General features: G+C 51.3%; 1 protein-coding gene and 1 long non-coding RNA gene across 6 annotated transcripts; one reads left to right on the forward strand and one right to left on the reverse strand.

Annotated features, from left to right (window-relative positions):
* Positions 1–39: 39 nt before the first annotated feature.
* Six3 (SIX homeobox 3) lies at positions 40–12,166 on the reverse strand. Of its 4 annotated transcripts, none has more exons than XM_087554815.1 (3): positions 3,188–4,381; positions 1,385–1,544; positions 40–996 (listed from the first exon to the last, which is right to left on the reverse strand). In XM_087554815.1, exons 1-3 carry the CDS (start codon positions 4,006–4,008, stop codon positions 907–909), a joined length of 1,071 nt encoding a protein of 356 aa, XP_087410941.1. In that variant the 5' UTR covers positions 4,009–4,381; the 3' UTR covers positions 40–906.
* Positions 6,873–22,508, forward strand: LOC108351167 (uncharacterized). Of its 2 annotated transcripts, XR_015622677.1 has the most exons (5): positions 6,873–7,174; positions 8,791–8,830; positions 10,521–10,565; positions 20,777–21,037; positions 21,944–22,508. It is a non-coding gene; the product is annotated as an uncharacterized LOC108351167 (long non-coding RNA). The 2 variants fall into 2 exon arrangements; XR_015622678.1 differs by lacking the exon at positions 8,791–8,830.
* Positions 22,509–23,966: the final 1,458 nt, after the last annotated feature.

The raw sequence follows: 23,966 nt of genomic DNA on the forward strand, positions 1-23,966 counted from the left end.
CTGTAAACCAGGGCGGACACAAACAACAGTCTCTGGGAGTCATAAGAAAATGGAGAATACTGTATTTGCTTTAGAAAGTTTTTACATATAGATAAACACGCAGTTAAGATAACAGTAAAAGCGCCCTACGGGAGTGAAGGGGGCCTCCAAAGCGGCTAGGAAAACTTGAATAGCTTTTGCATAAGAATACTACGGTCTCACTCTCTGCTTTTGCTAGCGACAGGGTCCCTCTCTCGCTCTAACCCTGGCCACCTCGTCAAGCCTCGACTGCCAAGTCGACGCCGAGAATCCCCAAAGGAAAGAGGTGAGTGGGCAGGGAAGGAGGGAGGAGAGAGAGAGAGAAGGGAGAGGAGAAAAGCAGGTATCATATACAAGCAATTTCTACACATATATTACAAACTGGGAAAATGACCGATCATTAAGATATACATAATTCATATAAAATTTTGAAATAAAAATAAAAATCTGTTACAGTCATAACTATTCTTTTTCCACATTTATAACCAGTACCCACACAGGCAGTGACAGAGTGGAGAGAAAAAGGTGCTTACGAAGAAAATGATTGTCGGCTGAACAAAAACAGAGGATTGCATCTTGTTTGACCAATACTTGGACTTAAAAAACAGAGATAGATAGATAGATAGATAGATAGATAGATAGATAGATAGATAGATAGATAGATGGATGGATAGGGCTAAAGGAGAAAAGAGCAACAGAAGGAAGAAACATTTGCTATTTCTCTCGAGGAGTTTTTTTTTTCCTTTCTTTCTTTCCTTTAAAAAGAAAAAACAAATTCAGAACGGAGATGTCAGATTTTTTTTCTTTTTGTCTGTTTGCTTTTGTCGTCTTGTCGCGGCGGCGATGGTGGCGTTTTTTTGTATAGTCGACTCTTTAAATCATTTTAAACTAGAGAGAATATTTTCCCAGATACAAATAAATCGTCATGCAGGTGGGGTGCCGGGTCCGTGGGAACCAAAAGGAGAAGCCGTGCTTGTCCTAGAAAGTATACAATTGTCACCTCTTTTATGCTTTCTGCCCGCAACATCAGCGTTTGTGACTGTCTGTTGGCGTCGCGGTCCTTTGGGGTGGCCGTGGTGGTGGTAGGTGGTGGGGGGTTGTTGATGATTTGAGGTTAATTTATTTTTCTTGTTTTTTTTAAATATATTTTTGGCTGGGGTGGGAGTGTGTATGGACTTGTGTGTGTGTGTGTGTGTGTGTGTGTGTGGCTGTGTATCCTGATTTCGGTTTGTTCTAGGGATGGAGTAGAAGAGGAGGAAGAGGAGCAGGGCTAGGAGGAGGAGGGGAAGGTGGAGGGGGAGGAGGGGAAGGAGGAGGAGGGCGGCCTTGGCTATCATACATCACATTCCGAGTCGCTGGAGGTTACCGAGAGGATAGAAGTGCCAGTGTCCGCGCGCTCCGTCAGGCTGGACACACTGGTGGTCGGACTGGCTGCCGTGGACGGTGACTCTGCTGAGCCGTGCGTGGGGCAGCCGGGCTCGGCCAGCGAGCGCATCCCGCTCGGCCCGATGGCCTGGTGCTGGAGCCTGCGGGGAACAAGAGAGCCATGCCCGCCCTCACTCGGTGGTCCGCCGCCGTGCTCCCCTCGCTGGCACCGCGGGGAACCTGGCCAGGCTGGGCCCACACTCCCCTACAACCGCGGCCTCCCGCGTAGCGTGCCCCTAGCCACCTCGATTGCACTTCGCGTTCTTCCAGGCACCCAGCTGTCCCCTGAGTCCCGCAGAGACTTCCCAACCCAATTCCGAGCTCCCGGTTCTCTAGCCCAGGGAAGCGTTCCAGATAGGGACGGCCTCAGAGGAAGAGTAGACTCCCAAGCCAGCCTCCTGCAGAGACCTGAGCAGGCAGCAAAGGACGCTGAGACCCGAGCCAGCAGACAGTGAGGAAGAGCTTCGCTTTTCCTTCGCAGCCTCCGAGGCTCATGTAACTGGACCCGCTGCCCAGAGAACCAGGGATTCCACAGAGCCTCCTGCCAGGGCCTTCCCAAACACACACCCAGAGCTGTAGGGGTTCTCCTTAGAGCACCCATTGCTTTCCTTTCTGAATCCCTATGTAGAAAGCGCAGGACACGGGGAAGGGAAAATAGAGTAGCTGGAAGTTAAAGATGGGAATGGGGGTGGGGGGAGGAAAAGAAAGAAGAGAGAAGAAAGAGAAGACACGAGAGAAGGACAGACGGTCTCTTTTCTGGGTGAAGAAGCAGTTGCCTGAACCTAGGAGCCTTTCACTGGCCGTGGGCTCTCCCCCTATCTGGCGAAAAGTGGCCGCCACAGGCAGAGATAAGATGAAAGTGAATTCAGGCCTGGGTCACCTAAACCCACACACACTCTAAGCCTCCAGCCACCAGCAGCTGTCAGCAGCCAGGGCCCCTGCTCCTTGCCCAGGCCTAGTGCCTTTCAAACTGAGCAAACCGAACTGTTGCCGGATTCCCCTACTTTTTCCTCCCTTCCCTTTGCACTAATTTTCTCTCTGCCCTCTCCTTTTTCTCTTTACGTTCTCTCGGTGGAGCTTTAAAGATCCACCAGAACCAAAACAATTTTGTGACTTTGTAACCAACTTGCCTGGGACAACTGCACCTGCGGCGGACCAAAGGAATAGATGCTCCATAACGGAGGATGTAGGGAGAACACACTAAACTCACCAGGCCTCTTCACTCCGGGCCTGCCTCTCCTGTTCAGGGTCAGGGAGGGAAGCTCGAGGGATAGTGGCCACTCGCCTTCTCTTCGTGGCAGGAACCTGGCCCACTTTCCCCTCTTTGATGCTTATGGACGCCTCTAAGCCACCCACCCCGTCCCTTTTGCGGTGCACGAAATAATCAGATAGCAAGTCCTGTTTTTCTTTCCTTCCAACCTTCTAACTGGGGACAGGCCTGAAGAGACCCGTGAGGGGCTAAGGCTCCCAGGGACAGGCACGGTGGGTTGAGGACACCAGAGGCATGCTCACACAGCGCTGGCCTGGATATAAAGCCCTTCCTGGGCAAAGCAATCTATAAACCCAGAGCTGGTTGATCCCTGTTCTAGAGCAATCCGAAACTTTCTCTAACTGTCCAGAGAGCACCGGCGTCTCCAGCGCTGGGTCAGCCGCCCCCTACCGTGTCCCGATCGCCTGCGTTCCAACCGGTTTCCCCTTCCCTAGTCCCGAAGGCTGTGGCCCAGCCGCGGACCCCGCCACTGACCTGTTCTTGGCCGCCGCTGCGCGGTCGCGCTGTCGCCGGTTCTTAAACCAGTTGCCTACTTGTGTGGGGGTGAGGCCGGTGGCCTGCGCCAGTTCTCGTTTCTTGCTGGGGTTGGGGTAGGGATCCTGCAGGTACCATTCCCGCAGCAGGCTCCGAGTCCGCTCCTTGAAGCAATGGGTCTTCTGCTCCCCATCCCAGATGGTGCGCGGCAGAGGGAACTTCTTGCGCACGCGGTACTTGTCCACCGGGCCGAGAGGGCGGCCGCGCAGCTTCTCGGCCTCCTGGTAGTGCGCCTCGAGCCACATGGCCTGCAGCTTGCCGTGAGACTCCTTGGTGAACTTGTGATTCTCCAGGATGTGGTACAGGTCTCGGAAGTTGCCGGTGTGGAAGGCGACGACGGCGCGCGCGCGCAGGATCGACTCGTGTTTGTTGATGGCCTCGCACGCCCCAGGGGCCACGGGCAGCGACCAGAGGAAGCGGCCCAGCCGCTCGATGTCGCCCGTCTCCTCCAGCGTCTCGCAGACGCTGGCCACCTGCTCCGGCGAGAAGTTGAGGGTGGGCAGCTGGAACATGGACAACTCTTCCGGGGGGGCCCTGGAGCCGCCGCCGCCGCCGCCGCCGCCGCCGCCTGCTCCGCCAGCACCGCCGCCTCCCGCACGGTTCCCGCCGCCGCCGCCGCCGCCTCCTCCCGCGCCGCCGCCGCCGCCCGCACCGCTCCCGCCGCCGCTACTCGCCAGAAGTAGGGAGCAGTGGTGAGAATCGGCGAAGTTTGGCAACAAGAAGTGGGAGGAATAGAGGTCTAGGGGGGAGCGGAATACCATGGACTGACCTGAGAGGAGAGGAGAAAATTCAGGGAGAGGAAGAGAGAGGGGAGGAAGAGGAGGAGAGGGGCGATGAGGACCAGGAGGAGGGAGAGAAGAGGGGGGAGGAGGAGATGGAAAGGAGGGGGGAGCAGAAGGAGAAGGAGGGGGAGGAGGAAGGACGTAAGGGACACCCACACCCCACACACATCCACATACACACACACCCGCGCAGCCACATAGAGAGGGAGGAAGGAGAGCGGCCCGGTGCGCGCGCGCAGAGAGAGAACCCGAGGCAGAGAGAGGGAGAGGGAGAGGGAGAGGGAGAGAGAGGAGAGCGAGAGCCAACCACCGCCGAGTCAAGATTCAGCGATTCCACAGCAATCGCCCTAATGACAACAGCCTCATAATATCTCCCCTAAATCCACAGTGAGTGCAGCATTGAAACATTTTGTTTCGCTTTTCTATTGGTCTGTGGCGTGTCGTTGTGGCGTTGCCACGGCAACCACTGCCAATCACTGTCAGCCCTGCCAATCAATACTGAGTACGTAAGGAAGGTTTTACCACTTAGCCGGAGGGGGGGGGGTGGAGGGAGAAGAGGACGAAACAGAATTTTTTAAAAAAAATCTTTGCAACTCTTAATATCCCTCTCTCTCTCTCTCTCTCTCTCTCTCTCTCTCTCTCTCTCTCTCTCTCTCTCTCTCCCCTCTCCCTCTTCCTCCTCCTGCTCAAAGAAGTTTTGATCTAAAAATTTGAAAAGGAATAGGCATAGAGTAGTTGAATGCGATAAGCAATTAGTTAGCAGGAGTGTTTTGGGGGCAGGAAGAGGTTCCCAGCCTCGGGAGCACCAGGCAGCCTTAGAAGAGGCCAGGTGGCCCAGCAAGGTTTGCACATGGTGTCCCAGCCACCTCCTTCTGTCCATGTGACCACTGATAGTGGTCAGGAAGAAAGAGGAGAGGTGACAAGGCTCATTGCATAGTCACCGTGGCAAGCCGCTGGGGGAGCCTAGATTGGGGAGATGGGAGTAGATGGGAGCTGTTACCTAGGAGGGCCAAGACAACACAGACTATGAGGACTTTCCTGGCCAGTGCCCTTGGACTCCATTCCCAAGCCATCGCACAGTTCTGCTCCCAGCCAAGCATTGGTTGAATTCTCCATCACCGTGTATTTTAAAACAGTGGAAACACTACACTTTCTCTGTCTTCTAAAGCAACTCCACTCTTTGTTCCCCCACCCCACCCCCAGACTTCAACTGCCTCCCACAGTGGTAGACTAGCAACAGGAGGCCAGAAACCTAGGGACTCTGGACCATGGGCAGTCTGGAAGATGCCCACTTTTCCTACATCCATGAGGACACCCCTTGGCGTGCTCAACATTCCCCCAAAAGATACAGAAACTTCGGGGCTACCCTGAGTAAGACCCAAGGCCTGAAAGTTCAGTGTTTGCTCATAATGTAAACAACTATAATACACACTCCAAGCCGAAATTCTCCATTCAAACAGCAATACCATAACCCTGAAACAGACACCCCTCTTGTTCAAAGAACACAGAGGGTCTTTCCTGCCTGCAGCTACCACAGCCCTCAGGCCAGGCATGGGCATTTATTTATTCTTAGGTATGTTGCTTGTGAGAAGTTGTAATCTGCATCTTGAGGCCGGCCTCCCTTTGTGCGGCTTCTGTAACTATGGAAGTGTGATTTACGCAGATTTGTCCGGGTCAGAGACATCTTTCCCTACGCACTGTGTATATTTAGACAGGATTCGGTTTGGTGTTAAAAAGTGTATATGTTGAATGGATTCACACACAGTAGCCAACAATGCCCACATTGTCGGCCCATGTACAACGCGTATTGAAACGCAGCGCCCAGACTTCAACTAATCTGCCCTCAATAAAGCTGAAATAATTATCTTAAGCTGCCTTTCCAGAAGAAAAATCATTGAGGAATTCAAAACTTTTTTTTCTAAAAGATCTTTTCTACATTCCGATGCAGATCTGGGGGCGCGGCGCCGGGTACACACCACTCTGGAGATCTCAATGAGGGAGGAGTGGAAAAAAAAGAAGTTGTGGGAGAATTTAAACGTGAACCCAACTGGAGGCTGGAGCCAAAATGGTCGCAGGCCTTAAATCTCAAGCTCGGGTCTTTCTTAGGCCTTGATCCGGCAGTGCCAGGTTTTAAAGGGCCGAGGAGTGCAAACCCGATTTGAGGGTGACACCGAATGTTTGGGTTGGGCTAGGGAACTATACTGGCTTTTTACCAGGAGACAGGTGGGGGAACTTAAAGTCGCTGACCAGGGCAGAAGAATGTTTCCCCTAAAAGGTGGACCCGTCGAGCCCCACTTTGGCGGTCTCTCTCTCTCTCTCTCCAAACATCTTCATCTGGACCAGGAGTACTTTTCCGCTCAACTGCGAAGCACTGGGCGGTCGCTCATTGCGGGCCCAGAAAGAGCCCAAAGGTTGGGACACAAAAACAGACACTTCATCATTTCTTCCGGACCCCTTTCTCTTGTAGGGGGGAAGGATTATAGGCTGAAAGGTGGGAGGGAGAAGGGGCAGGAGGAGGAAGCGGGGGAGGGAGGAATGAAAAAGGGGAGGGGAGTGGGTATTGTGCCGTGTGTGGAGGGGGAGAATTCCTACGGGTGGGTTTCCGAATATTGTGTTCAACTTTTTGAAAGCAGCTCGTGACCCCGAAACTGCATCCCCCCCGGAGCCGGGGACCCAGGCGCCAGGCGGGCGGGTGAACCCGGCCAGTCCCTCCCAATCCCCGCAACCCCCCGCCTCCGTGTGTGGGGGGGGGACCCAGGCCTGGAGGAAGGCTGGGCAGGTGCCGAGGGCTGTGCCGAAAGCGCTGAAATCGAAAACCCTCGCCACTCAGGAAGAATTGAGGCACAAGGATTACAGATGCAGCTCGGGAACAGCCCTGTACTCCAGCCAGTGCCTGGTCGCCCGTGGGCCCACCGGGCTCCGCGGTTCGCTGGCGGCGCCGCCTTGTGAGCGCTAAAGCCGGGAGGAGGGCTCAGGCAAGGCGCGCAGCTCTGAGCGCGCCCCTACCCGCTTCGGCCCGCAGCAGCCGGGACTTGCCTCTCCGCAAGTAAGGCTCTGCGCCGCCCTCTGAGTCCACCTCCAGGCCACAACACTGCCAGCGCTTCTGCAGCTTAGACTGGAAACACTATGCTGCCTCCCGAAGCCGGTAAGTTGAGAGACCTAAGAGCTAAGCTGGGAGGCGGGGCGGGTGGTCCCTGATGCTTATTGTAGGACTGGATCCCACAGAGGCTCCGCAGGGTCTTGATCTAAAAGGTTTGCGTGTGTGCGTTTTTGGAGAGGGTGGCTGTGGACCTCTGAGTTTCCCCAAATTCCCATTGGCTGAGCATTGGGGAGAGGAGCTGGTGCAAAGGACCGGGCTGCTTTCCTCCCTGAACTAGAGTGGGTAACGCGAGGGCTCGGAATTGAGCCCGGGGCACTTCCAGAGTAGGTGGGACGCGGGAGATCGCCTGCACTCGGATAGTTTCAGAGCCACAAAACCCGAGGGGATTAGTTTGTAGGGCCTCTAGATCTCTCTTTCTCTCTGGCCTCTCAGACTCGAGGGCCGGGACTTGGTGGCATTGGTACCTACAGAGGTCATCTGCACAGACAAATTTGCCGCCACCCTTCAACCCTGGCCTACCGGGATCAGAGGACTGGAGTGCAGTTGCTACGGGGAGAAATGGATCATTTGAATTGGGGAGTGTTGTAGCCTGCTCTGCCGGGCATTTGCTTAGAAATATCAGCTCCAGCCCAGCAATGGGAAAGTCTCAATACAATCAGAGGAGTTTGCAGGAAGCACACTCCCTCCTTGTTTTGGATTACGGGGAAAGCTAAGGAGAGCAAGCCCCAAAAGGCGGGGGACAGCTACACCCAGGTCGCCTTGCTCAACCCGGAACAGCCGATCCAAATGGTCAGGAAGGTTGGTCCTGGGGACAACGCCTCTTCCGGGCTCTATCTAGGACGTCGGAAGACTGGGATTGCTGGGTAGCGGGTGGTCTGGGCCTCCCCGCAAGCTGCACATTCTACGGAGCTTGGCGCAGACCGCCAGGGAGGGCGCAGGGGAGCGCAGTTCTCTGGCGGGGAGGCCTCGAAACCCTTCAAGGACCCCGATTATTTTCCTTTGAACAACAACAACAACAACAACAACAACAACAACAACAACAACAACAACTGCTTCCTTCCCTTAGCTCCCCTCCCTTCCTTAGCCTCCGGGGACCAGGACTTCAAGCGATTGTCGTTCGGGACAGTAAACACAGCTCAGTTGCCTCAACTTTCCCGGTGCATAAAAGTTCCCGGCGAGAGGGGAAATTTGAATATTTGATCAGCCCCTTTGAGTGACCCTCATTAGCCTGGCGCCCTGCTAAGGCCCCACCATTGCAAGAAAGCTGCTGGGCCCGGCATTTGTACGCCTTGTTAGCGCTGCTTAATGAAGCCGCCCCGACGGCTCAAAGGCGGCCTCTGGGGCCGGCAGCGCGCACCTCTCGGCACCCCGCTCTGCCTAATGAGCCCCGCCGCCGCTAAAGGCCCTTCCACCCCCCACATCCTCAAACAAGAGGAGTTTGGCTCTGTCTAGGACCTGAACACCTCCCACCACCAGGCCCAGGAGGGTGGGCACAAACCCAGTCTAGCAGGCTACACAGTGATCTAGCCCCTAGAGAAAGGAGCCAGATACTTGAGGGATGCAAGCTAAAAACTAGTTGTGTGTATGGGGAAGTAGGGAGGTAGATTTTACAGGCCAGTAGGTCCAGCTCACCCGTGTGTACCATGGACTTTTCCCCACAGGGCCAGCTGTAAATCAGTGAAGCAGCCCAGCTCCTCAAAGGTGCGTCTGGACTACCGTTAGAGCGTCTGAAGGGCTGGTACACAGGGGAGGGTATTTCCCTTCCTCAAATTCCTTTGCTCTCATCTCCCCAGGAGGCCTCGCACTTCTTTCCGCCAACCTCCCGGACCACTGGAACTCTAGGCCTGTATTTGAGAAAGGGTGGGCAGGTTCAGCTCCCCAAACCACTCCTGCTCACACCCCCTAAGAGCCTGACTTTCAGGTTCACACTTGCCTTCACACAATCTAACCCCCTCCCCCTTCCATCTTGCCTTGGAGAGGTCTGCAGAAGTTACCCCAGGAAAGTCCAATCTCCTTGGGCGAGGCTGGGGCCCAAAACAAACCTGGAGGAGAGGCTAGGGAAAATGCTAGAAGAAAAGGAGTGGAGACAGCCACTCACTAGAACAAACATCTACTCCTCTCTTCTGGGGCCAAGGTACATAGTTAACTAGTTAATATAAGGAACCATTAGAAATTGCACTGCGCTCCTCAGAAAGCCTTGACATCTCCCATTGCCCTCTCGCCTCCATTGTCCTTTCTCCTGGACAATTGGAACTCAAGGTCCCTTCTTACTCCCTTCTTGTACACCCCTAGCACTTGCTGGTTTTGGGAGCAGGGAACTCTTGGTTCTCCGTTCAGGGCTTTCTGGAAACCTAACTCCACATGCTCACCACTCCACCCTCCTACGCTGGTCAGGGTAAGATTTCTAACTTCAAGACCCCATTCAATGCCAGTTTTCAACTACTGCTGAAGACCAACGTAGGTCCTGGGATAGAAGAGCTTCAGCGGCTAAGTCTATTTGACCGGCCCCTCCTCCCTTCCCTCCTTCCATTCTGCTCCACTCCCGTGCCCAGCCCCCTTTCCATTCCACGACCCCCTAAACCAAGTCCAGGTATAAACTCTAGGATCATCTCTGAGCTGGGCAACAGTAATGCCCAGGTCATGGTCCGTTCTAAAGGGCAAAGGCAGCGGCAGAAAAGTCAGGGGCGGGTGCCCTTGGAGAGAAAGGAGACCTGAAACGGAGGGTAGAATTCAGTTCGGGGCCCACAGGCTGCTCAGGGGAGGAGGCGAAAGGAGGGGGCTGGGAATCCACGGGCATTGGGTCGGGGCAGCAGGGACTTGAGGCGTCGGCGTGGGGGGCTAGATCCGGAGGAGAGGGGAGGGGTGGCGGGGGTCGGAGGAGCACGCAGGGCGGAGGGGTGTGGGGCTCTTTAAGAGCCACACGGCTAGCAGGAGAGGCGTGCGGCCCTGTGCTGGTAGCGCACTGACCCCGAAGGGGATTTAGCGGGAAGGGAGCGACCGGGTTCTGGGGGCTTTGTCCGGGGGCGCCCAGAAAGGCCGAGACACAAGAATAAGAAGCGACTGCAGCGTGAAAGGCTGCGAGGAGCGGCGGCGCTGCTGCTCTTGACTTCTGAGCAGGGCTTAGAAGGCCTGCCCCGGCTTAAGCTGAACTGAGGGTGCTGAGCCCTGAGTGCCGAGTTCACGAGCTCCGGAGTCCCTGGCCTTTAAGCTGAGGAGGCGTGGGATAGGGGCGGACCCTGGAGTAGTGGGTCTTCTGCAACAACCCCCTCTTGGATCTTACAGTCTTGCTACCCTAGCACAGAGTTGTTAGGCTAACCGGCCGCGTCTGGCATAGCCAAAGAAATTTATTTTCCCAGCTTGGCTTTTGTTTTTGTGTGTCCACCTCGAGCAGATCCGGAGCTGGCCGACCCCAGACTGATTCTCAACAGGTGGCTGGGTAAGTCTGTTTAAAGAATTCTGTGTAAATCATCAGCTCCTCCCCGACCCCTTCCATTTCCCCTCCCTCTTTCCCCCTAGGCGGGTCCGAGTTCGCTGGGCTCCTCCCGCCAGCGGTGGCTCGTGTTTGGGGGTGGGGTGGGGCGGGGTGGCAGGGTACTAGCGCCCTACTATGGGGGTTTTCTGGCCCTCGGTTCCAGGTTAGTAAACCCCTTGTGAAGCTCCACCCGGTACCCCGGAGTTCCAATCACCAGTGATTACTCTCAGCTCCTTGCACTGAGCCTCTGCGCCCCAAGAGGGGGAAGGAGGCAGAGCGCGCAGCAGAACCTCAAGATTTGAACCTGCCGGAAAAGGGTCGAGGGATCCCTGAACCAGCGATCTTGGTGTAGGGGTCACAGAGGAAAAAAAGCTCTCCATCCTCTTTGTGAGAGACACGAGAGCCTGCTTGGTGGGATGCGCGCCAGCGGCACAAAGCGGGGAAGAGGAGTGGTTCTGCAACCGAGGGTAGTGGTGGGGTGGGGGAGGAGGTAAAAGAGGCCAAAAGAGGGGGAGGAGAACCAAAGAAAGGCAAAGACAAGAGATCCAGGGCGTCCGAGAGAAAAGTCCAAAAATGTCCCTAATGTGCGCATAGAGCAGACGCGCGCTCGGGGGCGCACAATCTCTCTCCTCTCTCCTCTCTCTCTCTCTCTCTCTCTCTCTCTCTCTCTCTCTCTCTCTCTCTCTCTCTCTTTCTCGTTCTACATAGGTAGCCCCCCCCCAACACACACACACTCTGCGTTGGTCGTCCGGGGCCCAACGCGTACAGAGAAGCCACCTTACCCCACACCCCACACCTCACCCTGCCCGCCCAAAGACTGACCACCCGCGCCTGAGTCGGGGAGGGGGAAACCGGGATCACACACACACACACACACACACACACACACACACACACACACACACACACACACCAGGGTAGGAGGGCAGGGAGGATCTTACCTGCGGAAAGGTAAGAGAAGCCGGGAGCGTGTAGCAGCGGCGGATAAATATTCATTAGGAAGTGAAAGTCCTTTCAAAGGGCTCCGCGCGCGCGCTCTAGCTCCTATCTCTCTTTCTCTCCCTCCCTCTGTCCTCCAGGAAGGCTCTCCCCTCCTTTAGCTATCTCAACGCCGCTCCCCCCCCACCCCCTCCTGCGAAATACCGGGTGGATCCTAGGCTAGCTAACCTGTTGGGAAGCCTGAACTGCCGCAAGCCTCGACAGCTAGCAGTTTGCTTTCACTCCTGGAGCGCGCGTCCCCCCCACCCCCATCCTCTCCCCTCCTTCCTTTCGCCCAGCCCCTCACCCCTCCTAAATTACTACATTATTAGCTTGGGGGGGGGGCGAGTAACGGAGCAACCAGACGCACCTCTCCATAGAAGGGTGAATAGTTGGTGCCCTGCGATGCAACCCCAAGTCCATCTCCACCTCATTCTCAGCCATCTGCCCATCATCACCCAATCTTGCTTCTTTTTCTTCCCTCTTTCCACCTCCACCTCCATCCTGTGTCAACCTAACTCCCTCAGTAGCCCTCCCACCCCGCGCCGCCAATCCGGATCACAGATTGGGTTGGGAGTGAGATGGCAAGGCAGTTAGGTCCGAAGGTCCTGTGTGTGGAGGTTAGAACTCCTCCCTGTTGTGAGTATGGGATGGTTATCAAGATCTCCTTCTCCTTCCTGACCCCGCAAGGTTACCAAACAGCTTGGACCTTTGAATCAGATCTCTGGAGTGAGCACTAAGAACTTGAGCCATACAGATCTCAGGGCCTGGCCTTTTCACTCCGCCACGAAGGCTGCTTGAGGGAGGGGAAGAGGTGGCTTCACTCAGCGCCAAAGCACAGAAAAAGGCTGACAGTTAGACTAATATTCATCCTTTAAGAATATACTACCTGAAGTTAGTCGCAAGTCATCTTCAATCACGGAAAGGAAAAAAAAAACAAAAAAACAAAAAAACCAAACACCTCACATCTGGAAGATTCTCTGAAGCCACTTCCAACAGCACCAGAACGAGTGCACTCAGGCCCTGCTCTGTGCACGCCCCAGTGTCTGCTGTCTCGCGGGCAGGTGAAAATACTGGCTGCCAAGGCCAGAGGAGAGAAGACAGTGGAGGATTACTTACCGCTAGAGTTGTTTGGAAACTTGTGATAACTGTTTTCAATACTCTGCCTCTGCTATCCAGGTCCTAGGTCCCTCTAGGGACCCTGAAAAGTGGCTTTGCCCCAGGGTGCCTAGAGGGAGACAGTGATTCGAACTCTGGCTCTCTCCTACTGGGAGCTTAAAGTTGGGGTGAAGGCTTAAGGAGGAGACGAGGGGGCGGGCCCTGCTAGTTTGCAGTGGTAAGCGCATCTGTGCCTAGGTCGCCAAAAGGTTCCCTGAGGTTAACTATGGAGCCTCGGCTCTCTCCTGAGACCCAGGGCAACACAGATGATGGTGGTCGGTATGTCAGTCTAAATGTCACAAGACTTCACTGGTCTCTTATTTTGGCTGTTTGTAGCTACTCTCTGCCAGGGAGGTTCTAGAAGCTATTCACACCCGTCCTGAATCTATCCTGTGAGGTGGCAGAGGGTAGCTTGTTTTTGTAAAGGTTAGCATAATACTTAGTAGGAAGAATACACTAGAGGAAGGTGTGAAAAAAGCCTAGGACTCTCAAACTTACCAACCTTACAGCCCACCCAAAGCCCAGAACCTCCCCTTGCACACCTCCTCTCCCCAAGACAGATCCATCTGGTGTTCACGGAAGGTATTCACACTGCAAGTGTCTGGGAACACACTTAGGAAAATTATAGGAACTGGAGGAATAAAGTACTTTATTCCTCAGTACTGGAGGAATAAAGATATGTCCAAGGAATGGATCGAATGCATGGACACTCACCCTGTCGTCCAGGATGCAGACAAAAACTACTTTGTCCACATGGGTACTTTCTACAAGATATCCAGTGACCCTGGAGAAAGAAACTTCGTTGAATCTTCTGTATGGAATGTTTCAGGCCACGTTCTGAAGAAAGGGCCAAGGAATCCTCTATCCCAGAGGCTCCCTTTGGGTTCTCCTACCTGCTCTGTTGGAGACACCCAGAAGAGGGCAATACAGGAAGGTTCCTTTTTGCTTCAGTTATTTCTGTTGGTTGTCTTTTTCACCCTTTGCCTGGGAAATTGTGCTCTGGAATAGGGCTTGAGTAAACAGCACAGATGGCCTCCACTACATGACAAGAGATTCTCAATTTCCAGATAAGGGAAAGCCCTGTTTTGTCCCCTTTTCTCCTCTGTGGTCTGAAAAAACAAAAAACAAAAAACAACCCTATAGCCCAACCCCGTGTACATCAAACAAACCCACAAGGAATATGCTAGACCAAGATAGTTATATATTTTACTAATTTTCTTTTGTGAGATAGTGAGAAGTCTTCAACTTCCTCTATTCCAGGCAGGGATTGAGGCCCTAGCCTGAAAGAGACCTCACCAACCGGGTTTCCACAGTGATTCTGGGGCTCGGCTTAAGGTGTGTACTGACTTATTTTCTCTGTCTCCTCCTTTGGCGTTGAGACCTGGGGAACAGTCCCAAACAATGGCTGCCCTAGTTCCCTCTAGAAGAAGCAGGGGCTGCTCAGAGCACTGCTGCCCCTCCCAACCTCACCTCGTTTTCCAGTGAGCTCTCTTGAGCTCATTCTCCGAGCCTCTCCCTTTAAAAGTAGTAGGCGTGAGTCTTGGGACCATTTCTTTAAAAGAACGACTAGGAAAAGGGAGGGAGGGAGGGAGGGAGGGAGGGAGGAATGCTACTTCCTGGGCCAACAAGTCCAATAACCACTCTCCAAGGAGCAAAAGAGAGCATGTGTATTAAAGAAATGACCCTCGGAACACTGCTGCAGGGTACCTTGCAACAGATGTCACTGTCCACTGAAGAAGAGGCAGAGGGTGTGAATAGGGAGGAATTTTCCTCCCTTTTGTGAACAGCTCTTACTTTCCCAAGACACATTTAGTTCCTGGACATTTTAGTGAATTTGTTCTTGATTGTGTTTTGAACAATAAACTGTGAAAATCAACTTAGAGTCCATGCAGTCTTAATCTTCCTTGGGAGGGCAGTTTCTTTCAAAGCTATTTTTCTCCAGGTTGCTTTTCTCTCACCCCCGAATGGGGAGTCACCTGCTGATGCACGTCAGGAGAGCCTGAAGAAGTGAGGTGAACACAGACACAGCACCCTCAGAGCCAACTGTGACTTCGGTTGCTTCTAGCTAGGATTCGGAACAGGAAGGAACCGGTTGTCTTTGAACACCCTCTACTTCTGTAAGAAGTTTAGAGCCTTTCGCACAGCAAACCACAGCATCTTAGAACTGGAAACGTTTCCTCTGTCTTTCCAGTCTTAAGACAATTTTCAACCTCTAACTTGTCTTAAAAAATTGTTTGTGAGGATTTAGCTGGACCACTTGGAGCGTGCGCCTTTGACATTCACCTCTTAAGGAAAGATCGACTCACTGCTTTCTCGAAACCCCAACTCTACACACTTGAAAGTGTATTTTCTTTCTTACCCTTGTGCCTTCTGCCCAGCACACAGAACTGGGGGCAAAACTGTGACCTTTTGATAGCACCTATAATTCATCGATCGGCTTTTGTTCTTGTGCCTTGATATATCTATGCACACATATATGTGCATTGTATGTTATCCTTTCAGGGATTGTCCACTCTTTCTCAACAACTCTTGATGCTTACATGAGGCAAACCATTTCCATGGCCCAGGGCAAAGGGCGAATGGCCTTGCAGGTCTAGAGTTGTCATAGTGTGTGTGTGTGTGTGTGTGTGTGTGTGTGTGTGTGTGTGTGTGTGTATGTGTGTGTGTGACAGTCATTACTTTCAAGAATAAATTAAAATAACAGATACCCCTTTAATCCTTTCCTCAACAGCATCAACGCTCCAGAGATGGGTCCTCACCTCCCAAGGTGCCTTCACTCCCAGAGGGCCCGGGCTCTCTGCCACAGCCCAACACTGGGCTTGCGCTCAGAGAGAAGGTATTCCGACGGAAAAAAAATCCCATACATTTTTAACTACAGTGATTACTAAATTAATAGCAGGCACCAAGACAGATGTCAAAACGTCTTGAAAATGTTTATCTGTGAATAATTGAGAAGGTAGTGGGACGCATTATCTGATTGTGTAATGAAATATGTATGAGGAACAGCTGTTTGTAGCAGCCCCTTCCCGTTGCCGCCTTAGCCAGGGCCCATCTCTCCCAAGCTTTCTTTTACTTTCTTCCACCTGGGAGTTCATCCCCTCTTCCCTGACTGCACACACTGCTGTGGCTGTAGTGATTCCAGAGTCGCCTGGTTCTCTGATGAAGGTTAGCCACGCGGCTTTCTCTAAGCCTTGGTGGGTTGATGTTCAGTAGTGGGGTGAGGTTTCGTTGTCTGCTGTTCTGGCCCTCGCGCCTTCGGGCCAGGCTGCCCGCTGGGTCTCCATGGACGCGGGAGAGCAGACGTTGGAGCGGCGGCGGCGACAGCGGTGGCTCGGAGCCCTCGGAGCACCTGGTGTGCGCTGGGCGAGCTGCGCGGCCGAACCAGAGTAGAGGCCCGGGAGCCCGGCGACTCAGCGGGGTGGGTCTGGGGTCACTGCGGGGTGACCGGGCTGGGGATCGGCCTTTGTTTCCCACTCTGGCCACATTGCACACTTCCTTCCAGCCCCCAGCCAGCCTCCAAGTCCCTGCGCCGTGGTCCTGTTTGTTTTTCCAGCCCGAGCCCTCCACCCAGACTCACAAATAGCCCTCGAGGCTGCGTCAGCCGCCCCAGGCCGCGGCCCAGCTCGGGCACAGTCTAGCCTCCGCCTCGCCGCCAGTTCTGGTTCTGCAGGAAGCAGAGGGGACAGGAGGGCTCCGGGGTCTTCCTGGAGCCAGAGGGCACAAAGATCATCGGTCAGGGGAGGTGGCCGGGAATGGTTCAGGACCTCAGTGGGCTGTGAAGGCCCAAGGTCTGGGCTCAGACGGGCGCACGTGGCTTGAGTGGCGGCTCCTGTGTTTCGGACGCGGCCAAAGAGTGGGGACAACGGAAAGGATGGACAGAAGGACTCCGTCTGAGACACCTTCAAGCTTGGACCTTGAATGCCATGTCAGTCATACATACAAACCCAGTGACCCCCACCCCCGTAGGTATGCTGTCCTCCCTCTCTGCTTGCAGGGCTCTTTGCAAGGCAATGGGACCGTGTCCCTGGCGCCGCGCTGTCTGTCACCCCCAGTCGGACCGCAGGCCAGCCTGCGGTGTCCACTTGTATAGTTCCCTGGCCCTTGGCCTTTCCGATCCTCGGGAGCCCAGTGTCTCTTTCCCGACGCCCCAGTAGGCTCACCTCCAAGCCTCTGGTCCTTCCAGAACCACCGGCCCTGACCGCTTGCAGAACGAGGGTCCAGCTTTGTGCTCCGCGACACCACAACGCCCCGCGTCTTCGCGGGTTCCCTCTGCAGCAGAGATGCGCTTGGCCATTATTTCTCAAGCATCGCCCATTTTACCTAATCCCTTATGTTTTTATTTGAATCCTACACATTACAGTTAATCTGTAATGATACCGCTTCGGATGAACCTGTTGCACACGAGGCACTGCAATTTGTAACCTTGGAAACTGTTTTAAATAAAGATTATAACAGTGGTGTCAATTGTGTTTATTCCCTGCGCAGGGGGGCGCGTAGAGGATTCGGCAGCTCCTCGGCCACCAGGACCGAGTTTCCTAAGAGGGGAACGTGCGGGCAGAGTGGAGAGGTCCGCAGGGCAAAAGGGATGCCTGAGGACATTCTAGCGGCTCCAGTCCCACGCCTTGGTATCTTTGGAATTCTGGGGAGAGTGGAATGGCTTACAAACTGCACAAAACTCTGTGAACTTGAGCCGCTGTGTATCCCGATTTTGCATTCAGCCGGGCCCTGCACAGCCGGAATGCTGCAGCGGCCATGGGCAGAGAAAGGGTGTATTGCAACTCGTGGTTTCTTCTGTTAAACAAACCCGTAGCCGCAGCGACAACAACAAAAACTGCAAGTACGGGGAAGCAAAACTAAACATAATTCCTTTTATTTATCTATTGCATTTATAGCATTAAAATATTTTTGGTTACGTTGTATAGAATAGCATCCACTCTGATTATCACCTGCCACATCGGCCGTATTCAGCAGAGCAAAATTAACAATTAAGGGGAAAAAAGCACATCTTATATATTGTATCTGTCAAGATATGTTACAATTTCCATTAACAAAAAAACCCTTTTCTTGTTGAAGAAGCTCTGAAGTATATCTTTCATGAGCTCTTTATTAATAATCACGGTTGTCAAAAAGAATTAGATATGCACAGATTGTAGCAGCAAAAGAAATATTAGATGCACAGAATAAAATGTACAGTGGGATTGAGGCATAACTATTTTTCTTTTTAAAATAATTTTTTTTACTGAGATGAAAAAAAAACCTGAGCTATTAAGCTTACTTAAAAGATGGCTTTGTTGGTTTAATTATACTGTAGTTATTTTATAAATATGTTTCAAAGGGAGCTTGCCATATTGCATGTCAATGAGGGCTGTGAAGAAAAGCTCACAAAAGCTAATGCATACCAAATACCAAATTTTAGTCATTAGCATTCCTATTTATTACAAACTAAAAGAACCTATTAACAGATGAGAATTTGTATTTAGCTAGCATTACAATGTTTGGCCATTAAAATAAAAAGGGCAGAGTATATACATTACTTTTCCCCCTTGGGACTATACATTATGTTTGTGTAGAAGCTCCCAGGGAGACTGGGAGATGCTTCTGACTGGGAACAGGATTCTACAGTGGGAACAGGCCAGAGGGCTCCCAACCCCTATTTTTGGTTATGGAGCTTAATGCTACTCATTTGGAACCTAGAGCAGTTCAGGGCTGAAACCTTGCATCACGCTGAGAGCTGCGTAGTAACCACAGCCCTTGAGGGGTCTTTTGTCTTTAATTTGTGTCATGAGCATATGCAAATTATTAATTGTTTCTCCTCTGGGTGAGAGAATGCCTAGAGACAGTAATTCTGCTTTTGTTTGGATGTTAAAATTCCCTTCAGTGCTCCCTAGACTTTGTACCTCTCTCTCTCTCTCTCTCTCTCTCTCTCTCTCTCTCTCTCTCTCTCTCCCTCATATATATATATATATATTTGTGCCATTTCAAAAAACAGTTTTTGAGCATACATGGCTGCTCTCCTCTCTGAAGTAAGCGGAGGATATCTGTGTTTTTAAACAGCTGTCTGAAATAGGAAAATCTTTCAACCATTCTTTAATTTTAAAAACTTTAAAGATCATTTTCTTTAAATTGAGGCAAAAAAAATTTAAATCTGATTGGGCAGAAAAATATGTGCATTTTACAAAACTGAAATGAAACATTCAAAATAATAAGGAAGGCTATTTTGAATTCTATTAGGTGAAGATTTTTTTTTTTTTTTTTAGTAAACACAATAATAGTTGTCCAAGCTTTTCAAATTCTATGGTTTTCAAGCGAGGGAAATTAAATTGTGGTTTCTTCTGGATGATAATTTCTCTTGGGCACAAAGTCTTCTGTCTGCTTGTTCTATTAAAGAGACTGACAATTTGCATTAAGACACTTCTCTGAAAGGTCTATGTGAGAAAACAACAGGTACCAGAAGGAAGGAAGGGGATTCTCAACAGAAAGAAGGAGAGAAAGGAACTTTATCAAAGGCCATTGTTAGTGTTTGTAAGCCTCCTGTAACACTTTGTTTTCAATAGAGAAACCAGTGCTGTGTGCTTGTGGATGTGGGCATCTGTCCCCTGTGACCACCTGTGCAGAGATAAAAGAAACTGGTGCTAATTCTTACCCAAACTTTGCCTACAGAAACAGTGAAAGTTACTCACTGTATTGAGGAGACCTGGCTGCTTTGATGTGGGAGACCCCAAACCAAATGGGAACTCTTTCATCGCTACCCCATTCTATCTGCACGAGAGGTCAGCCCCCACGTTTCTAAGGCTGGAGGACATGGCTTCTAATACCTATAAGTAACATGGAGGCTGGCTGACACTTGACAGCAAAGGCCAGAACCACACAATTGTTTGACTCACTCAGCCTCCCAGCCCACCCAACATTTCCTGATTTCTCCCCTACTACAGGGTATACCCAAATAATCCAGATGGCTGCCCATATGCCTTTCCTCAACTGAATTTTCCTATTATACACTGGATTTAAATACCACCCACAGCCAAGAAGACTGTTTTCCATATATTTAAACCCAAATGGCTTACATCTCAGTGTGTTGGGGAGATAACCCACTTTACAGTAGCCTTAAATCCTGTTTCAAAGAGCTGATTAGCAGAGACCCACTGAGTGATGACTAGATAGACCAGATTCTTTTCTCAGGGCGCTGACATGTGTTGGGGAAAAGACATGTCCAGTGGAAGGCAGCGGTGTCCTGCTGAGAACAAACAGGAGACCAGCCTAGGAGAAATCTCAGATGGCTTCCTGGAAGAGGCAGGGTTTGAACTGGACACTAAAGGTCTAGCGTGAGTCTAAATGGTGAGTAGTACAGTTAGGCCATAATAATCACATCTGAGATGAGCAAATAAATGTTTATTCAGACAACTGAGTAAACAAGCCAATGGCATTTTTCAAAACAGAAACAAACAAACAAACAGAAAACTAATATGCTCGTCTGATCATTTTGCCTTGGGATGGCCTGCCTACTGTTAGCCACACTACTGTTAATGTTCTAGCCCCCTCTTGGAGGCCGAGCAGGGAAGTCAGGGTGAGGCTGGTGCTGATGTCTGCTGGTATCACATGGTGAGCCCATACTCTCCCGCCATGGCTGCCGTGCTACCATCCTGGCGAGAATAAGGAGGTGCTGCAGTTTTTAGGAGTTTTGCATTTCGAACACCCCTCCTCATTTAATGTTTTGTTGGATATGTCTCAGAATGCAAAGCAGACAAGAGGGATGGGTCAGGTTTGTATGAAAGGAACCCAGTCTGCTGGGAATGGCCTCTGGATCAGAGTAAAGAAAAGCTGGTTTGGCTACTGAGCCCGATAAAGGTGTGAACCCAAAGCAGCTTCTCACTTGACAGACGTACATCTCTGTTTGGGTTCTTTGAACACACACACACACACGCATGCGCACACACACCATGAAGTTACTTGTTTGTTTATTTACTTCCTAACTCTTTGTCTCTAGAAATGCTAGGATTTGGGTGATCTTGACCAATTATGACCATTTTTTTTTCTTCTAGGAATAAGTGCTCTGAGGTTTGAACTCTGAAGTATAAACTTACTCTGGCTGTGGTGGCATAGACTTGTGGTACGTCAGCAGTCCACGGTCAGCCTTGTCTACATAGCAAGTTTAAGGCCAGTCTGGACTACATGAGACCATGTCTGAAAAAAAGAAAAGCCCCAAGTGGAAAACGGAAAGCAGAAAAGAGAATATTCCTAGTGCGACAAGAAATGTTCACCTCTCTCGATGATTTCTCTGCAGAATGTGTTTATATGCTACGGTGAGTCTTTGATCCTGAGACAGAAACCTCACTGGAACTCCGCAGGTACTTGCTGTTCAGAAAGCCTTTAACTTGAGTAAAGCAAGTCCCAGACTGTACTATGAGCCTGCCCTGAGCAGGACATTCTCTCTTGGCCATGTCTTTTTGACTTGTCTCTCACCTTCACCTCTGCCCTCACCTCCAGAGACCTCTCTTCCCCTTCCTTCCTCTCCTTTCCCCTCCTCCCCCACCCTTCCCTTTTCCCTAAACAAGCCAAGATTCTTCTCAAACTAGTCACGAAAGTCAACAAGTTGAGAGCAATTCAATTTCAATAATAAACAGATGTCTTTTGAGTGTCTAGGACGGAAGCAAAGGCCCTTCCACGGGAAATACCTAATTCAAAGGGAGGAGATCCGGGGTTATGAAAGGATCTGCAATGAGTGTGAAGCAGGAACCCGCCCAGCCTCTCCTACACGTGCCAGCCCTGGGTTCATCCGAGGGAAGCGCGCGTTCCCAAGGGCCCATCTCTTCCTGGTTGTAAAATGTGTTCAGTGCTAGAGCACATGGTTGGAGCATAGAGCATTGTAGTGTGAGGATGGAGCCCATCCAGTACCACATTCAGGGGCAGAGTCCAGGAAGGGCTGGGTTCCACAGCACTGTTCTGATGTTCGAATCACTGGTCTCACTTTGTGTGGGCACTGAGCGTGCAAGTATGTGTGTGCGGCATTTTTGCAAAGTCAGCCAATTCAGGCTACTCTGGGAGTCTTGGTCCAAAGGAGGAGGTCGGTATGGGATGACTTTGTGTGTAGGTATTGAGAGGAGGAAGAAGTCTATGGAGATTAGGAAATGAAGGGGGGCTACAATTCCATTTTAATGAATCTCCTATTTCCCTGGGAACATCTTTCTTCCCCATTCATTTCTTTGCAGTGATCTGTGGAGAATCACCAAGCTGTGGAGGAAGAGAGGAATATGTAGACCCAAGCAGAATTCTCAAAGAATTTCTAGACGCTCCGAACCCAAGTCACACAGGCTTTAAGTATTGGTCAATCTCCAGGAATGAAACAGAAACTTACTCCACCACTCAAGTCCTGTTTCTGATCGAGGGACTAAAGGGCTAGGCCAACCAGTGGTTGCCATGGAAGCTGCATTATGGAGTCCTGTCCTGCAAGGAGAGTTAGATTAGAAGGAGCTGGGATTCTTGGAATCTGCAGAAGCAGCATGCTGGGTAGGAAGAACCCAGAAAGCGTGCCTCTGAGACAGTCAGTCTGTCCACATACAAAAGGCAGGCACCCACAGGGCTGGGGGGGCTATTAAGTCAAACCTGGAGTCACAACCCCAGTGCCGTCAGACGGTCCCCAACCCTTTGCAGCAAGGTAGACATGTGTCAGTGTGGCTGAAAAGCTTCTTCTGTGAGGTTTAACAACTTTCTGGTGTAACTTCTGAGAGGACTGATTGCTTATTCATGTGGAAGCAAGACGCCCAGTTCACTTCGCCTGTTTCTGCTCCTCTTTGTTGGTTCGGGGGGGGGGGGGGAGTGTTATGGTAGCTGCAAATGGCTTCTCGGGTGACATTTGCTGACATTCAGTGAAGTACATTTATCAGCATTCACTAGCTCACCTCCGCGCATGCAATCCATTTTGTTTTGTTCTTCGTAGCAACCTCCTTCCCAACACCCATGCCCTGAAAACGATGAAGGGCACGGCGGTGTATTTCTCAAGCTGCACTCAAATGTCACTGTGAAAAATCTTTAATGGACTAAGTGTAGCTTTTCACGTTACAACTTGTCAGGTACTGAGAAATTCTAGAGTTTCTCCTTAATCCACAAGTCATTGGAACCACACATCTGCAGGTAGAGACTAATTACAAGCTGTACGCGTCAGAACCTGGGCAAGCAGAGACCAAGGAGAAAACATTCGGTATCAGTTAATTCTTTATTACCATCATCATTATTATTATTATTCCCATTCAACTTTTGCTGCCTCCTTTCCTACTTGGAGGGTACGCTGGGTATGAGCAATGTGTTACTCTAATTAATCCAGTGACAGCCTTCAACTAGCTCTCCAGGCAGGCTTAGTCGCTACACACTCAGCTTTCCCCATCGCCCTTCTCATCTTCCCCTCCAAGCTATCTGACTCTGAACCAGAAGCCTGGTCCCTTAGGGTTGGCCAGAAGGGCGTCATTGGGGGCGTCATTGGGAGGTGCCTGATACCACCTAGTCATTGCTCATCAGAGAGCGTGGCCATTGGAGCCTCACCAATGAATAAGCCTGCATCTTCCTCCCCTAGCCCACACCTGGTGGGAGCCATGCCACATTCACAATGGTGGCCTGCAGACTCCCACTGAGCCTTGCATAGGGCTTGCTGGGTCTCATTTTACCCCCTTTGAATGGGCTCAGTGGCTTTTCTCAGTAAGCAAATTTGCCCACACTCCCCTGCCCTGCTTCTCAGTTCACCCCCCACCCCCCACCCCCCCCCCAGTGTCACTGTGATGGGTGGGTCTTCTGGGATGCTATTGGCTGACTCAGGTGCAATTATCACCATCATTATTATCATTATTATTGTATTTTATTTATATGAGTTTGGCTCATATAAATTTTATTTATACACTGTGGCTGTCTTCAGACACAGCAGAAGAGGGCATCGGATCCCATTACAGATGGTTGTGAGTCACCATGTGGTTGCTGGGATTTGAACTCAGGACCTCTGGAAGAGCAGTCGGTGTTCTTAACCGCTGAGCCACCTCTCCAGCCCCACAGATGGAATCTTATGAGTGAACTTCAGAGAGACATCTTGCCCCTTCCACAATGTAAACTAGGAAGTAGGATCTCACAAGCACTGACTCTGCCAGTCCCATGACCTTCAAACTCCCAGCTTCTAGAACTGTTCAGAATAAAATTCTGTTCCTTATAAGGTTTCATTTTAATTAATTTTAATTTATTTTATTCTTTGAG

This window comes from Rattus norvegicus, chromosome 6 (assembly GCF_021556685.1).
Source record: "Rattus norvegicus strain SHRSP/BbbUtx chromosome 6, alternate assembly SHRSP_T2T, whole genome shotgun sequence".
In the NCBI taxonomy this organism is placed as follows: domain Eukaryota; kingdom Metazoa; phylum Chordata; class Mammalia; order Rodentia; family Muridae; genus Rattus; species Rattus norvegicus.

Bases quoted from the DNA above. Each gene is read 5' to 3' on its own strand.
- Six3 (XM_087554816.1), bottom strand. From the start codon at position 12,082: ATGGAGGTGGAGGTGGAAAGAGGGAAGAAAAAGAAGCAAGATTGGGTG. The intron at 4,017-11,949 runs GTGCGTCTGGTT...CTCTCCTCTCAG, and splicing joins ATTCACCCTTCTATGGAGAG to GTCAGTCCATGGTATTCCGC. The intron at 1,545-3,187 runs GTCAGTGGCGGG...TGTTCCCCGCAG, and splicing joins GCAGCGGCGGCCAAGAACAG to GCTCCAGCACCAGGCCATCG.